This window comes from Aspergillus undulatus (genome assembly GCF_047715775.1).
Source record: "Aspergillus undulatus strain CBS 261.88 unplaced genomic scaffold BDV17scaffold_18, whole genome shotgun sequence".
NCBI lineage: Eukaryota > Fungi > Ascomycota > Eurotiomycetes > Eurotiales > Aspergillaceae > Aspergillus > Aspergillus undulatus.
Window position 1 is genome coordinate 184,684 of NW_027396622.1, and position 15,469 is coordinate 200,152.

Here is a 15,469-nt window from a genome sequence, read left to right on the forward strand (position 1 = left end):
CTGTTAGGACGAAGGGGGGCGCATGGGGCGTATTTGAATTTGAGGTATGTCTAGACACCTTCCAAGATCGTTACCTAAGGTCGTTACCTAAGTTTCTAGGGACCATTTCAATCTCTTCCCCCAGCACAGCATTGAAGATTCAACTTCGACGAACCGATCTTAATGGACGTTTTGAAAACCGGCAAAGGCGCAATCCGCACCGCAACATCATACATAAATCCCGCTAGTTACTCGACGATCGAGCATCCCATCATCGACCTGATTAAAAAGAATGCAGCAATGCCTGGGATTGGTGACACTCGACCAATTGCCATCCCGTCGATGGGCGCGACGGATTGTAAGCATTATCGGTGCAGGGGGATTCCGGCTCATGTCCATGGGTGTAGTCCGCTTACGAGTGAGAATTCTTCCTCTCTGGTTCTGTGAAATTGAGAGTGGTGCTGATGATAACCTGCATAGTGGCTTCTGCTGATGAGTCGGCATCTGTGGATGAGTTCTTGCATGTCACCAAGGCTATGGGTCTGGCTACCTGGGACTTTTTTTTGCATGGTGAGGGCCGTGGTGAATAGCAATGTGTAGGGAATTCCCATTGCAGACGTGATATATCGAGACACGTAAGATCATATGCGAAATGCACACCCACGTCTCCAGTAAAGCTCACAGCAAAGAGAAAGTAGATTAACGCCCCACGGCTTGCGATCCATGGCTCTCTCACTATCGCAGCGACGACAACAGTAAATGTTACTACTACCCCAGATGGATGGGACCCTTCACTAGCGAGCATTTATATCTAGCCAGCGCATTGATTGCGGCTAGTCACTTTCTCCTTGTTTCAGTCTCTTAAATATCATCTGAGCTCATGTTTCTCTTACCTTGGACACCTAGGGTTTGTTTCTCGCGATCATGTGACCGACCTCGGCTAAGCGTTGCACCCTGGTCTCCAGCTCCAGTCTCCAACCTCCAGGTCCACTCCAGTGCCATGCTTTGCCAACCCATTGACCGTGCCGCCCGGGCCGTCAAAGCCAATGGACACACGGGGTGCTCGTAGAATTGCAATTTTTTTTTTTTTCGGGCTGAGGGGTTGAACGCCCGTCTACCGAGCGAATTGTCCCTCAATGCGACGACTCGACAAACGGCAAGCACGATAAGATCTGACACAGGGAATGCCAATGAACATCTTGCAAACAGCGCAGCTGGCAGCCATCGAATAATGCCAGACTCTGCAAGCACCCGAGCAAGCCGAAAACAAAAAGACCCAAGACACGGTTTCCCGGTTCTCCTGCAAGAATGGGCTGACCGTTTGGCATGAAGAAGCCGAGGTTGCATTCCAACGTCAGCCAAGGCAATTAATACAATCAGTATGCTGGTTAACTGAGTCGTAGCAGAGACGAGACTTTTAGCAGCTCTAGCTACCTACCCGATCCAGCAATACGGGGTAAAAGGCCGGGCGGTCACCCCCGGAACGGAGATGCGGGGTGGGGGTGCCATGGCCACTGTGGGGTGAGTATACAATGTATCCCCGATATTTGCCCGCAATGCCATGCGGAGTTACTCCGGCTGCTTTTAAATGGCACTTCAGGATAAATTGAGGTGCTTCCCCCTCTTTTTGTCCCCAAGTAGGTTGCCGAATACGCCAGTCCAGCATGTTTGGTCCGTCCGCAGTGCAGGTGGTTGCAGGCCTTTTGGCGGTCTGCAGTCAGGGTTCTGTTGCATTGGCGCAGAGTCAATCTGGCTCCAGTCCCAGTTCAAACGGTAATGATGATTTACCCCTCTTCAATAAACAACGTCAAGAATGCTAACGTCACCAGCTGTCGTCGCCGATGGCAGCTCCTTCGCCTTGAACGGCGACAACGTCTCCTATCGCTTCCACGCCAATGTCACAGCCGGCGACTTAATCACAGACCACTACGGTGCCCCCGTGTCCGGCGCGCTGCCCTCGCCCGTCGACCCCGCCGTAAACGGGTGGGTTGGGCTGCCCGGTCGAGTGCGACGCGAATTCCCCGCCCAGGGACGAGGCGACTTTCGCATCCCTGCTGTGCGGATTCGCCAGTCGGCTGGGTATACCGTGTCGGACTTTCAATATCAAAGCCATGATGTTATCAAGGGGAAGAACTTGAATGCTTTGCCTGGATTACCGGCGACATTTGGGGATGCGGATGATGCGACGACGCTTGTGGTGCATTTGTACGACAATTATAGCAGCGTTGCTGCGGATCTGTCGTACTCTGTCTTTCCAAAGTATGATGCTATTGTGAGGAGTGTGAATGTTACGAACAAGGGAGAGGGGAATATCACGATTGATGATTTGGCGAGTTTTAGTGTCGACTTTAACTATGAGGACTTGGACTTGATTAGTCTGCGTGGTGACTGGGCAAGAGAGACCAATCGACAGCGAAGCAGGATTAACTACGGTGTTCAGGGGTATGTACCCTAATTCAAAAGCAGAAATATACTGACAGATTGCAGATTCGGAAGTAACACCGGCTACTCCTCCCACCTACACAACCCCTTCTTCGCAATCACACACCCCTCAACCACCGAATCCCAGGGCGAAGCATGGGGCTTCAACCTCATTTACACGGGCTCCTTCTCTGCCGAAGTCGAGAAGGGGTCGCAGGGCCTGACACGCGCCCTGCTAGGCTTCAACCCCGACAAGCTCTCCTGGTCCCTCGGACCCGGCGAAACCCTCACCTCCCCCGAGGCAGTATCAGTCTACTCAAAGGACGGCATCGGCGGCATGTCTCGCAAGTTCCACCGTCTCTACCGCAACCACCTGATGAAGAGCAAGTTCGCGACGTCGAACCGCCCCTCACTCCTAAACTCCTGGGAGGGCGTCTATTTCGACTTCAACCAGAGCAGCATGTACACCCTCGCCGAGCAATCCGCTGCCCTAGGCATAAGCCTCTTCGTCATGGACGACGGGTGGTTCGGCGACGAGTACCCGCGTCTCTCAGACAACGCAGGGTTAGGAGACTGGGTCCCCAACCCTGATAGATTCCCCAACGGTCTCAACCCGCTCATCGAAGCAGCGACGAACCTCACCGTCAACGAAACGGACGGCAACACCGATAAAAAGCTGCGCTTCGGTATCTGGGTGGAGCCGGAAATGGTCAACCCCAACTCAACCCTCTACCACGAACACCCCGACTGGGTCCTCCACGCGGGACCATACCCGCGCACCTTGCGGAGGAACCAGCTCGTCCTTAACCTGGCCCTTACGGAAGTCCAGGACTTCATCATCGACTTCATGACGGAGCTGCTCAACTCCGCGGACATCTCATACATCAAATGGGATAATAACAGAGGACAGCACGAGACGCCCTCCCCCTCAAACGACCACGCCTACATGCTGGGTCTCTACCGCGTTTACGAAACACTGTCGAGCCGGTTCCCTGATGTCCTATGGGAAGGATGCGCCTCTGGCGGCGGCCGCTTCGACGCAGGGATATTACATTACTTCCCGCAGATCTGGACGAGCGATAACACGGACGGGCTTGATCGGATTACAATTCAGTTTGGGAACAGTCTCGCGTACCCACCGTCTGCTATGGGGGCGCATATCTCCGCTGTGCCGAACCACCAGACGGGCCGTACCGTCCCGCTTGAATTCCGCGCGCATGTGGCCATGATGGGCGGCAGTTTCGGTCTCGAGTTAGACCCGGCGGATCTTCAGGGTGACGAGACGATCCATGGCCTGATTGACCTCGCCGAGCGGGTAAATCCGATTGTGCTGAATGGCGACCTGTATAGATTGAGATTGCCTGAGGATACCCGCTGGCCCGCTGCGCTCTTCGTGTCTGAGGATAAAGGGCAAGCTGTGTTGTTTGTGTTCCAGACGCAGCCGTATGTTAATCATCTGACGCCATGGGTTCAGCTGCAAGGGTTGGATGAGGGTGCTAGTTATAGGCTTGATGGTGGGGAGGAGGTTTATACGGGCGCGACATTAATGAATCTGGGATTGCAATTTAGCTTTGAGACGGACTATGGGAGTCGGGTTGTGTTTTTGGAGAGGGAGTAGGCTAGGCCGTGGGTATCCTAGTTCAGGGGTGGATGAATGACTTTACAAATTGAGGACTCCATCTACTTGATGTCCCCGTATACATAGTATGTAAAATTGCCATTGTCTACGCAGCGAATAGGAAGCAGAACATACATTCAGTTGTTCTCAGCCACGTGGCCTGTGCACAACCTGTTTTATGTTATTCCCTTTTCCCTCCAGATACTCAATATCAATTCCTCCCAGGTCCAACCCAATCCACTCGTCTACTCCTGCCTCTGCCGTCTGGCTGGCTAGGAATTCCAAAAATATGCCCGACTATACCATCCCCTTTGACATCGTATGTCAAGTCCTAGGACACATCTCATGCCTATCCGCGCTTCACCTGTCCAGACACAACTGGGAGGACATAATCAACTGTCTCTGTGTTTGCCGTAAGCGGCCGAAGACTAATCCAATCCTTGAAATTGTTCTAGGCATGTGACATTCGAAACTCAAAGAACTTCTGCACCAAAATATCCCTGCGTCATGTCTCCTCGAGGCTTCTAGTGATGGCGGATCGTCTGCAGCCGCGGTGCAGAGAGCGGCGGAGCACTATAGCACAGCCGCCGGGGCACTGAGTGCTGGGCCCTTGTGAGGCCACTCGGATGTGGTTCCTTTGGCGACGTCTTCCTCGAGACGTGCCTTTCGGGCCCATCGAAGAATGGATTCCGCATCATAAAGCAAATCTGGAAGCGGGACACGATATCCTGGGAGGAGTCAAGACGGGAGCTTGACGCTCTGGCTACATTTTCGGACGTTCGTGCACCAGAGGTAGGTGGTTTAATTACCTGTTGAACGAGAACCCCGCTCACTCGATGTGCCCCCACTACCAGGCGTACTTTGTGCATTTTCTCGGCTGGTTTGAAGACCCTGGCCATATTTACCTTGTTATGGAATTTAGAGAGCATGGCGATCTTCAGAAGTGGATAACATCAGGCCCCAACATCCCCGACTCCGAACCGGCGTCGATTGCGGCCCTGGTCGCGAGGGCTCAAGAATATCTTACATCGTGACATAAAACCATCGGTATCCGGAACCCATTTGTTCCTGTCACAATATTGACCTGATCTCCCTGAAGAACATCCTAGTGGCGCACCCCCCCCCGGGTCCTAACTGGCATGTGAAAATCGCCGATTTTGGAACCACGAAGCAAGCAGGCGGTGTCGTTTTAGAAACGCAGATGGGTGGGAACCCGTGGTTACATGGCACTTGAACTACACGTCGAACTCGGGGCTAGATATACATCAGCCGTTGATGTGTGGGGGCTCGAGGCCGTGACGTTCTGCTTGCGAACAGGCTCACCTCCTCCCCTGACTCTGAGCCACCTGTCGGAAGCTACTCAAGACCCCAGGGCAGACTTAATCATCCACCTGCTCAGCAACTCGACTTACAACTGTGTGGACTTTGTACTGAAAACAATGGCGCATCTCCCTGAGCGGCGATTTTGACGATTGCAAAGGTCCTGAGTAGGTAGCCCTGTGCTTACTGAGGAAAGTCTCTCGATTTAACCTGCGTGTATAATTGGTGGTATAAGTGGTATCGCAGTACAATGGTTTCGTGGTGAGCTGCCATCCATTTCCAGGATGTCAAATCGCCGCTGATACAACTTTATGCTTAGGGAATACGAGCATAGCCGCGGGGCTGATTGTGGATGGAACCCATGTCCACACGACTGCAAAATGCACGGACAAACTTGGTACAAAGTCAACTTTCAAATGGGGGGGAAACTGTAGATATGTATGTCATCTTCGCCGTGATCCCTTCAAACTACATGATTAATGGCATTGATATTAACTTCCTGAACAGCAAAGTCGATAGAGATAGTCGACTAACCTTCAGCGAGTACCCAGACTCGCTAAAAAGTGGTGAAGGAGAGATTCAGGCGCCATCTACAGACCCAACTAGGATAGACCTAAAATCTGGCCCACGTCTACGTCTACACGCAGCGCCGGTATGCAGGTGGCACAGTCTATCACGTCTTAGATGCCCGTTTATTGTCATGAGTGGCTCGAACATCGGCAGCGCCTAGGAGGTCAGTGCCTTCGTACTTGGCGAATTCGAATTCATGCAGCTGGGCTCTAGAATGCACGCGCAGGGGTGTACGTGCGCAGATAGTGGAGCTGTAGCAGGTAAGGACCCAAGCAAACCTTTCGATCCGCTACAAGTCCTCGTTGGACGGAAGTTGGCACTAACAAACGTCCCCCGGATCGGGAAGGATCGAGCTATCGTCCCGGGACAGGTCCCAGAAAGCATGCAGACCTTGTGCTGGGTGGCCTCAAAAATTGGCGTCCGTCACCTTACGGCTAACACAGTCTGGCAGGGTCCAGGCTCTTTAGGGTGTGGCGTGGGTTCCAATCCAATTGTTCCCTTCTCCATGCCCGTTCGCGGCGAGACTGTGCGGAGGTGGCGAGAGGGATATATTGTTCTACCATGGTACACACCCATCGCTACGCGGGGATGAAGATTTTCAATGGAAGGGGTAGAATAACGTTGAGGGGCTCAGATATTCTGCCAGAAACTGAAAGTCCAAGAGAGCTCCAGGCTAGACCTCGGTTTTGATGCAGGAGGCCAAAGGCCAAACTCAAATAATGCAACGAAATAAACGCTTCTATGTAGATGCAAATTGAACAGCCTTGAGAATATCTACAACTTAGCAGCAACACCAACTCTATCCTTTCCGGTAACAACACTCCCCAAATTCCTCTTAACAGTCTCCATAAACCGCTCCATCCTCCCGGGCTCATAATACTTACTATCAAACCCCATCGACAGCGTAACCCTCCCCCAAAGCGAAAACATCCCCACCCACGCAGAGGGGTTAATCTGCCTCCCCGTATGCACCCAATCATGCGCCTGGATTGTCGCACTCCCAGACTTGAATTCCTTTTTCAGCGGTAACGCCCCCTGCGGCGAGAACCCCGGCGCTTGAGGCCCAGGAACAGGCTCCCCCTCCTTCTTCAACGCCTCAACGAATCGATCCGCCGTAAACGCCAACGAAGCAAGATAATGCGGCCCCGTAAGATGCGGACCTAGAGCCTGTCGAATCGCCCGACCAATTTGCAATATCGTATCACGCGGGGAACCGACAAAGTACTCCTCCCTGAATGGGATCCAAAGGAACACCACATCCGAGGCATAGGGGACGCGGTATCCGCCCTCCTCTTTCATCTCAGTCTGGATCCAGCGCCTCGCGTTGCGTGTCATTCCTAGCAGTGCGCCTGTCTCGTGCCCGCGCCCGTAGGTCTGTTTTATTGCGAGGACTGTTGCCGCTGCCGCGGCGAAGGTTATACTTAGCTTCTCGGATTGGAGCGCTGAGAGGAGGGATTGCGATTCTGGGTGCGTGTATTGGAGGCGGATGCAGTGCGTTCCGTGGGGGCGGGTTGTGGCGTCGGGCTCGGGGTACATCGCTATGGATTGGGACATCTGATATCAAGTCAGGTTATGTTAGCTCCCAAACACTGATAGTCATTAGGATGGACAGATGGACGCACTTTATCAGCGTAAAGCTGCCCTTGGCTGATTGCGCCGGCGATCGCTTTCTCCTTTTGCTCTGCCGTCGGCTTGTATTGTTCCTCGTAGGGCGTCATGGCGGTAACAGGGAGGCGGTCGAAGACAGACGAGTAGTCGAGTTCGTCGACAGACAGGTCCCGGTCGCCGGGGACATCTGTGATTGTGGTGAGAATGTAATTGCAGAACTGCACGACGCTGTAAATATCCGCTAGGGTGTGGCTGAAGTTCCAGACGATGCAGTGTCTATCCGGATACTCAGGGTACGCCGCGCCCTTTGTGACGAGGTAGAGCATGTTGCGCTTCCCCTTTGTTGGAAGACGCCGACTGTATGTCATGCGCGCGACATCCTGAGCCCTCTGATCGGTGACGACGCAGAGGGTTTCCTGCAACCATCTCGTCGCATCGGCGTTGGAGGCGAGTGTTTCGAAGAGCATTTTCTGGGGGATCTCTGTCCCCGTGCTTATTTGGATGGCGACCTCCGGGTGCGTTGCGTGCGAGACGAGCCAGGCATTGCGAACGCGCTGGGTAACCTCTTTTGTTGAGAGATTGCTGCTGAATGGGACGTTGATTGTGAGCTCGGTGTGGCCGTCGCGGACATTCTGGTTGTAGGAGACGCTTGTTTCGCCGGCCGCGCAGTCTCGAGTCCACCGGCCGGGGGAGAGCTCGTTCCATCCGCCGTGGCTGTAGGGTTGTTTGACGTTGTTCGTCAGTTGTGGTGATGGCTGTTGAACTGGGGATGCCATTTTGCTGGATGTTCTTCCAACAAGGAAACGCACACAGCGAATTCTCCGACTGTCGTAGAGTTTCAACTTTCATATGATGATTCCAGTAATTTTCCAGGAGCAAGCTTCCAACCCCTGCAGGGATCAGCACAGATCGACGACCGCGGAACATGGAGCTGTGGGTTCGTCACGGTGGAGCCCTACCAAGGCCACGAAATATGGATGCGCGCAGCCAAGGGACAGTCCCGATAGCCCGGGGCACTATTGATTGCTAATTTCTAGCAAGGCTGGCAGTTCACATCGTTATCTCATCCTGTCGATCTTTGTCGATCCTGTCGGGGCTTATCACTTGCCTGCTCAGCTGGGCGTCCAACACCGTCGGGCATTTCCAACTCACTATCTATCATTCTACATACTATCTACCAGACTATCTACTTTGTATTCTCCGAAGCCCAACTCTTCAGTCATTCCTTTATCACCAACATAGTCGCTCCTTTACCAATAACCATGGCGTCTGTCGTGCAGCAGCCCTTTGACATGCCCGTGCCCGAGGCAGCGTCTGAATGGCGCCTCAACAACTCGAGGACTCGCCTGGTGCGAAGTCTGCGTGGCGTTGAACTGATTGTCAATTCCTCCGAGCACCACTGCGACGGAAACGTGAGTACCTCCTACACTAATGACAGAGGGAGGGGATAACTAATCCCTGCAGTTCCAACTAACATGCAAATCAACCCTCGAAAGCCCGCTCTCCTGCGAGCAACTCAAGCGCCGCCATCAAGCCGCCTGGTGGCGCACTCGGCGCATCCACCCCGTCGTCGGCGTCGACTTTCCCGCCATCGAAGAGGCCTCCTTCAATGTAATCGAATCGCGCAAAGCCGCAGAGGACTGGGCGAGTCGCACATGCCGCGTCGCCACAAACACCACCGTCGACGACGTCTACATCGAGCGCTCCCGTAAAGCCCGCGATACCACCACAATGACGCTGGTCATCGATCCCAGTCGCGGAGCCCGAGGCTGCGTCCTCAGCATGTCCCACACCCTCGTTAGCACAATGATTTACCGCATAATCCAAGAATACATTTTCCAGCTCGCACGGCCAGACACCGAACTGGGCCTCGCTGCTGTTTTTCAACCGGAGAGTGCGGCCGAAGCCAGCAGCCGTCTGCCCTCGAGTCTCAGCAACGCCTACCATCTAACTCACAACCCCACCCCTTCCGACCTGCAAGACGCATTCGCAATGCACCAACGTGCGCAGGAACGCTGGGCCCGCCCCTCGATCGGAATCCCGCTACATCCAGAATACAAAACGCGCGCCAGCCGCATCCACAACAAAACCATAACCTTCGAGCCCGCCGAGTCCGTCGCTGCATTCAACTTCCTCAAGCGGTCCGGGATCACACTTACAGCGGCGTTCTTCGCCTGCATCACTAGCGCAATCGCACATCTCTACCCGCAGGAAGGACCAGACCCGGAAGGCGCACACCTCTGCTTCAGTGTTAACGGGCGCCGGTACCTTGACACAGAGGGGCGACCAGGCCGCACGGGACCCGTCATGATGCCCATTCTCCCGGGGAGTACATGGGTCGACGCAAGAGAAGTTAATCTCCGCCCAACGACGCAAAAGGGCCTCCTCCGTCTCGCGAGTGCCATCGGGCGCGCGCAAAATGAGGACCTCGCGAGCCCGCATCTCATCGCCGTCTTCGACCAGATCGCGCCGGATCTCGTGCGGGCTCTTAACGATGCTCAACATCTCCCAGGCGGTCCACCTGACCCCCCCGCATTCGGTCGACCAACCCTCACATCTCAAGGTCAATTTTCGAATAACCGTGATAAGCTTGCGGCGCGGGGAAGCGATGAAGTGCGCATGACGGACTTTAACGTTGGTGGGCGGACGACTGATCCGACGGTTTGCTTCAGTCTGAATAGTTTTCGAGACGAGTTGAGGTTTAATATGCTCTTTGATGAGAGGTTCTTCCCGCAGAGTGATGTCGGTTTGCTGGGGCAAGTTGTTGCGAGGTTGTTTAGGCGCGTTGTGGGGGTTGAGGATGGGGGTGTGCAGCAGGTTAGGGCTAGACTTTAGTTTGTTGGATTTGGATGGGTGGATGGATCATATGGTGTTGATGTTTTGGCTGCTCACGCTCTCTCTTGCTCTCTCTCTTCTTGGCTTTTATTTTTATTTTTATTTTTCTTCGAAAAACTAGGCTATCCGCCTGTTGCTCTCTCACAAATGTCTCCAGTCTGTCTTTCTTGCTTTTCTTTCTTTTCTTGTCTTCTCTGTACTGTATAATACCAAACACGGTTGGACCGGCGTCCCTCGTTACTAATTGATATCGCAAAACGTTGAATATTCGAAAATTCCTGGATCCTGGTGATCTTTTCTGAAAGTCGACACCCAAATATCATGTAATAACGCTGGACAATTGCCAAAGTGCGATAGAGTTCATACATTTTGTCTCAGAAAATGAAGATACTGATCTTGAGAGCCCCGTTCGATACACAGAGGTCTGTTCTCTGATTTCTATTCTGCAGTCTGCGTAATCGTTTTTGGATTCTTGCGACAGAGGAAACCCTAACTTCTTTCCACGATATACATACGTGAGAGGTATCACAAAGGAAATAAACAAACCAATCTCAACTTCCACAGCTTCACAACTTCACCACCCGAATCTGCTCCTCTTTCTCCTTCTCAAGCAGCACAGGCCCTAGCGGCGGCGTCATCGTCGACCCCGAGAAATCCCCCGTCGAGCGCGAAGACCCAGACCCAGATCCAGATTCTGACTGAGATGCCGAATGACTCTGGGCCCTTATCCGCGCCTGCTCCTGAATCCTCGCATGAAACAGGACAATTTCCGCAGCAGTTTTCACCCCTCCGCCAAGCCGACTCCGCATCGCCCAAGTCTGACAGTTATCCTTGAACTCTTGCCATCGCGGTCCAAGCAGTGTTAAAATTTTCCTCTCGATGTCCCTCGCCTCGATGAACGGCGGTCTTGCGCTACGGAGTCCCAATCCAAACCGCTCCGCGTACATCGCGTACTCGTGCGTATCGAGCCACTGGGAGAGAACAAGCTGCGGGATGCCAAAGTGCACGGCCTCGTTGAACGAGTTCCCGCCTCCATGGTGCACGAAGGCCTTCAAGGCCGGATGCGTATATACAGCATGTTGGTCCTCGATCCAGGACGTTAAGCGGATAAAAGGGGGGATGTGTTCACGCTCCAGATTCACCTCGGACTGCGTCTCAGACTGGGCTTTTGAGAGTGAGGATGATGACGATGAGTGTGAGGAAGGCAGGCTCCGCCGACGAGTGTTAATCTTAAGCAAGAACCGTATCCGCCCCGAGAGCTTTGCGTGCGCGGCACTTAAACCTGCTATGCAAGCGCGGAATTCGCGCGGCGTCCAGATGAACATCGAGCCCATGTTTATGTAAACTACGTCCTCGCCGAGGAGGGCGGCTTCGTCCATCCATGTTCGTTCGGAGAAATGGGTCTGGATCTTCTCTTGTGGTTGTGCTTGCTGTGGGGGTGAAGGAGGAGGTGGCGTGGAAGGAGAAGAAGTCGGTTCCGGCTCAGTGGAGACGCCCGCGCCCACGAAGACAAATTTCTCCGACTGTCTGGGACAATCCAGCAGTCCCTGCGTGTTAAAGTGGATTCCCGCAACGCAGTTCTCGTCGTCCCAGTGTGGCGGGCAGTGTGCGGAGTCGTTGGCCAATCCGTAGGACTTCAGTCCGAGGCGCTTGACGAGCGCGCGTTTTGCGCGCCGGTCGGGATGCCGTTGGCTGTGGATGAGCTCGCGGGTATTGAGGTAGATGCTTTCTAGAAGGGGACCCCATGAGCCTCGTCGGATGGCGGCGACGGGGTGGGGTTGGAAGGCGCTGGGGTGGGCTGTCAGGCCCGGCGAGCAGGGGATTGTGAGGATGAACTTGCGTCTTGTGAGACGCACGCCTGTGATTAGGCAGGGGGTTAATGCGTCGACGCAGACTGGGCAGTTAGCTTCTACTATCGCCAGGTAAGTGTGTTGTTCTCAAGAGGTACTCACTCATGCTCGGGTTCAGCGCGTCAAGGTGGTCGCGCACTTTGAGGGCGATGGCAGCGTGCTCTTCCGCCCGCCCGAGGGCAGACTCGAGGCACGTTTGCTGGCTTATGGGATCCCCGGGGGTTCTGCGCATCAGATGCATGCGGGCTTGAATCCATGCGGTGCTGGATATGTCAGTCTGGCAAACACGATTGTGTGGCGAGGCTACAACTCACACATCATTCACGATACGCCCTGATCCCAAGCTCACGAACCGGATAAGGTCACGGTTGTACGGTAACTGGGCCTGTCGCAGGCGATCGATCTTGCTGCTGCACGATTCTGCCGAGAGAAATGTCACAGTGTGACCCTGCGAGACCAGCTGCTGGGCCGTCGCAAGCTGGACATTCAGCTCGCCCGAGGCCGGGTTGCTCAGAAAAGCAACATGCATCTCGGTAAACCGACCTCCAAGGTCAAATGTATAAACCCTCTGAGTAAAAGAGAAGGAAAACGATTATGACTCGGTCGAGGATGGGCCTGTTGTTCGGGGACGCAGTCGGCAAAGCATGGCTGGGTTGAAACTTGACAGGCGCTCGTCAACCGCCTCCGATGCGGCACAAAAAAAGAAAAAAGAAAAAGACGCTGTTAAGGGAGAACCTAAAATGAATAGAATGCTTATCTGCACCCCCGTTATGACGACAAGCACGAGGGATTGCGGCTGGCGATCAGCAGAACGTGTCCCCTGCATATCCACAGGCCCTGCAAGCCCTGATCTTGGGCCTCTGTGGAAGTGAGTAGCCTACTGCCGCCACGGTGCAATAGTACGGAGTAGGTACCCGACCACCAGAAATTCGGCACCAGATGAGGCCATATGGGCTCAACCAAGATGCGTTCACCTCTGTAAAACCAATGGGAACGAAGTACCATCAAGGTGTCCACCATTGGAGCGCGAGAGGATCGGCGGCAGGGACCCTGAAGAGGAAATTGGGATGAACCGGGGGTCCGCAGCGCCACCGACTATCAGGACTACCACACTCTACAGGGAACTATCGATCTTCAGGGGACCGCGGCAGTTCTCAGGAGTTCCGACAAGGCAAAACGAGAATGACATGGCAATCGGAATGTCACTCGGACAATTTCCTTTGGGCCGTCCACATTCAATGCGATTGTCCATGAAATCCTCCGACTGACAGCGCTCATCTGTTCCCCGTATTCAGCATTCACGTTGAATCTGATCTTGTTCTTGTCAACTCCCTGGGATATTCTGTTTTACATCTATTGTAGTGTTTTTTTTTTTTTTTTTTTTTTTTTTTTCGATCGTCTCCGCATTACCAAGTGCAAGGCGAACACTGCGGGTCCGACATGGAGTCCACAGCACATACCGACGACTACACCGTCGTCCCTCTTGCCCTGGCCGACGCCACGACGACAAAGTAAGTCGACTGCGACGATGACAAAGTACTATGCTGACCATGATTCTCACTTAAAGCGCCAACATCATTGTCAGTAGCCTCCCGCTTGTTTCTTACTGAAAGAGCGTACTGACGTTGGCAGGCCCGAGTCAGCGTCGTCTTCGATGCACCCCTCTCATTCGAGAAACTCCAAGAATCATGGTACCAGACACTTGCAGTGCGCCCTATTATGCAGGCGCGTCTGCGCCGCTCAACGACAGCGCCTTCAGGCCTGGAGTACTGGGTCTACACGCCCACAGGCATGGCAAAGTATCTCGAGCTCCAGCGCCACGCACCCGACCATTTGAAGGACTTCTACTGCCTAGATGAATCCCACCGATCCATCACCGACTACAACGCGGGGCTCGGCGTCGGGCCCAGTGCACCCAGCCGCTCGTTTGGCGTCTTCGTCTCTGACCTCGCCGAGCACGAGGACGAGAAGCGTTGCACGGCGTACAATGGCGTGCAAAACCTCGAGGAGATCCTGGACTCCGACAGACCGATCATAACGCTTCAAATAACCCGCTTCCGTGATGCGACTTTGCTCACCCTCTCCGTGACGCATATCATAGGCGACCTGTTCACGCTCAAGGCCATGCTCAAGGGGTGGGAAAGCAGCCTCCGTGGAGTGCCCCCTCCACCATGGGAAGAGCTCGGCCGCGACGTCTTCGCGAAGTACGGTCCAGGTGGCGAACTGGCTGGTGAAGATGCTACCTCCGCTACACCTTCCCTACCAGACGGATGGCGGTTATACGGCGTGGTCGACAAAGCTCGCCTGCTCAGCCGCGCCCTATGGGACTTGTACATCACGCGCCCGGAGAAGAACATCCAGCAAAAGAACGTCTTTATCTCGGAATCAGAAATCCAAGACCTCGAAGCCCAGGCCGCGCGCGACCTGACAGAGTTCGAGAAGCGCCGCCGCGCAAAGGGCAAGCAAGGCGATGGCCGGCCGCTCCGCGTGACCCGCTCTAATGTCCTGCACGCGTGGCTCCTGAAGCTCAACCACACGCACCTCGGCGACAATGAGTGGTCGAAGCCCGTCACTGTCGTGAATACGCGTGCCCGACCACCGACTGGTATGAAGCCCTTCGGCAAGGGCAACGACTTCCCCAATCACGACTGGTACGGCGCGGCGATGGCGATCGGGGTCCCGAGCCTGCGGGTGGGCAAGTTGATGACCATGCCATTGGGCGAGTTAGCGCTTCATATCAAGGATGGGATACGCGATGCCTCGACACCCGAGAATACGCGGCGGTTTCTGTCGTTCACGCTGCATAACCAGCTTTACACGCGGCCAACGGGGAAGATTGCCCTCTTTATGCCGCCTGATCATCGCTGGAGTGGGCTGACAGATTGGCGGTTGATTCAATTCCAGGAGGTTGACTTTACCCCTGCTAGGGATGATGGGAATACCGGAGTGGTTGAGGTGTGTGCGTTTAGTAGCACGATGCTTACGGCTAACTCGCAGCGGGATTGCTGGGTTTGTATGGGCCAGGCTGGGGGCGGGATCTGGTTCACGGGCATTGCGGGCGATGCTATGTGGAGGAATCCCAAGGGGTTTGGCAAGTTTCCGCATATGCAGAGGCGGACGAGTAAACTCTAGTTTTGGTTCGGGGCTTGGTCGTTCACTTCCTTTCCCATCTTTCTTTTTGTTGTTATATATAGGACTCACTTTTTGACGTATGTATATACGGACCTTGGTGGCCCTGGGGGGCAAACACTCACTCAATTATATTTCT

The 15,469-nt window shown here is 54.2% G+C and overlaps 5 protein-coding genes across 5 annotated transcripts; 3 read left to right on the forward strand and 2 right to left on the reverse strand.

Moving 5' to 3' along the window:
* The first annotated feature begins 1,631 nt into the window (after positions 1-1,631).
* BDV17DRAFT_260810 (alpha-galactosidase) lies at positions 1,632-4,154 on the forward strand. Its single transcript, XM_073757595.1, has 3 exons — positions 1,632-1,752; positions 1,809-2,421; positions 2,467-4,154. Exons 1-3 carry the CDS (start codon positions 1,644-1,646, stop codon positions 4,016-4,018), a joined length of 2,274 nt encoding a protein of 757 aa, XP_073616551.1. The 5' UTR covers positions 1,632-1,643; the 3' UTR covers positions 4,019-4,154.
* Positions 4,155-6,682: 2,528 nt separating this feature from the next.
* On the reverse strand, positions 6,683-8,292 carry BDV17DRAFT_297930 (uncharacterized protein; the record flags this gene model as incomplete). The annotated part of the gene is made up of 2 exons (XM_073763583.1): positions 6,683-7,462; positions 7,531-8,292. 2 exons carry the CDS (start codon positions 8,290-8,292, stop codon positions 6,683-6,685), a joined length of 1,542 nt encoding a protein of 513 aa, XP_073616552.1.
* A 486-nt stretch (positions 8,293-8,778) lies between these two features.
* Positions 8,779-10,351, forward strand: BDV17DRAFT_290425 (uncharacterized protein; the record flags this gene model as incomplete). The annotated part of the gene is made up of 2 exons (XM_073761906.1): positions 8,779-8,928; positions 8,981-10,351. The coding sequence occupies 2 exons, from the start codon at positions 8,779-8,781 to the stop codon at positions 10,349-10,351; spliced, it is 1,521 nt and encodes a 506-aa protein (XP_073616553.1).
* A 566-nt stretch (positions 10,352-10,917) lies between these two features.
* Positions 10,918-12,730, reverse strand: BDV17DRAFT_297931 (glycosyltransferase; the record flags this gene model as incomplete). The annotated part of the gene is made up of 4 exons (XM_073763584.1): positions 10,918-10,973; positions 11,067-12,245; positions 12,304-12,464; positions 12,516-12,730. 4 exons carry the CDS (start codon positions 12,728-12,730, stop codon positions 10,918-10,920), a joined length of 1,611 nt encoding a protein of 536 aa, XP_073616554.1.
* A 653-nt stretch (positions 12,731-13,383) lies between these two features.
* Positions 13,384-15,333, forward strand: BDV17DRAFT_297932 (uncharacterized protein; the record flags this gene model as incomplete). Its single annotated transcript, XM_073763585.1, has 3 exons — positions 13,384-13,402; positions 13,769-13,785; positions 13,834-15,333. The coding sequence occupies 3 exons, from the start codon at positions 13,384-13,386 to the stop codon at positions 15,331-15,333; spliced, it is 1,536 nt and encodes a 511-aa protein (XP_073616555.1).
* Between the last annotated feature and the right edge of the window lie 136 nt (positions 15,334-15,469).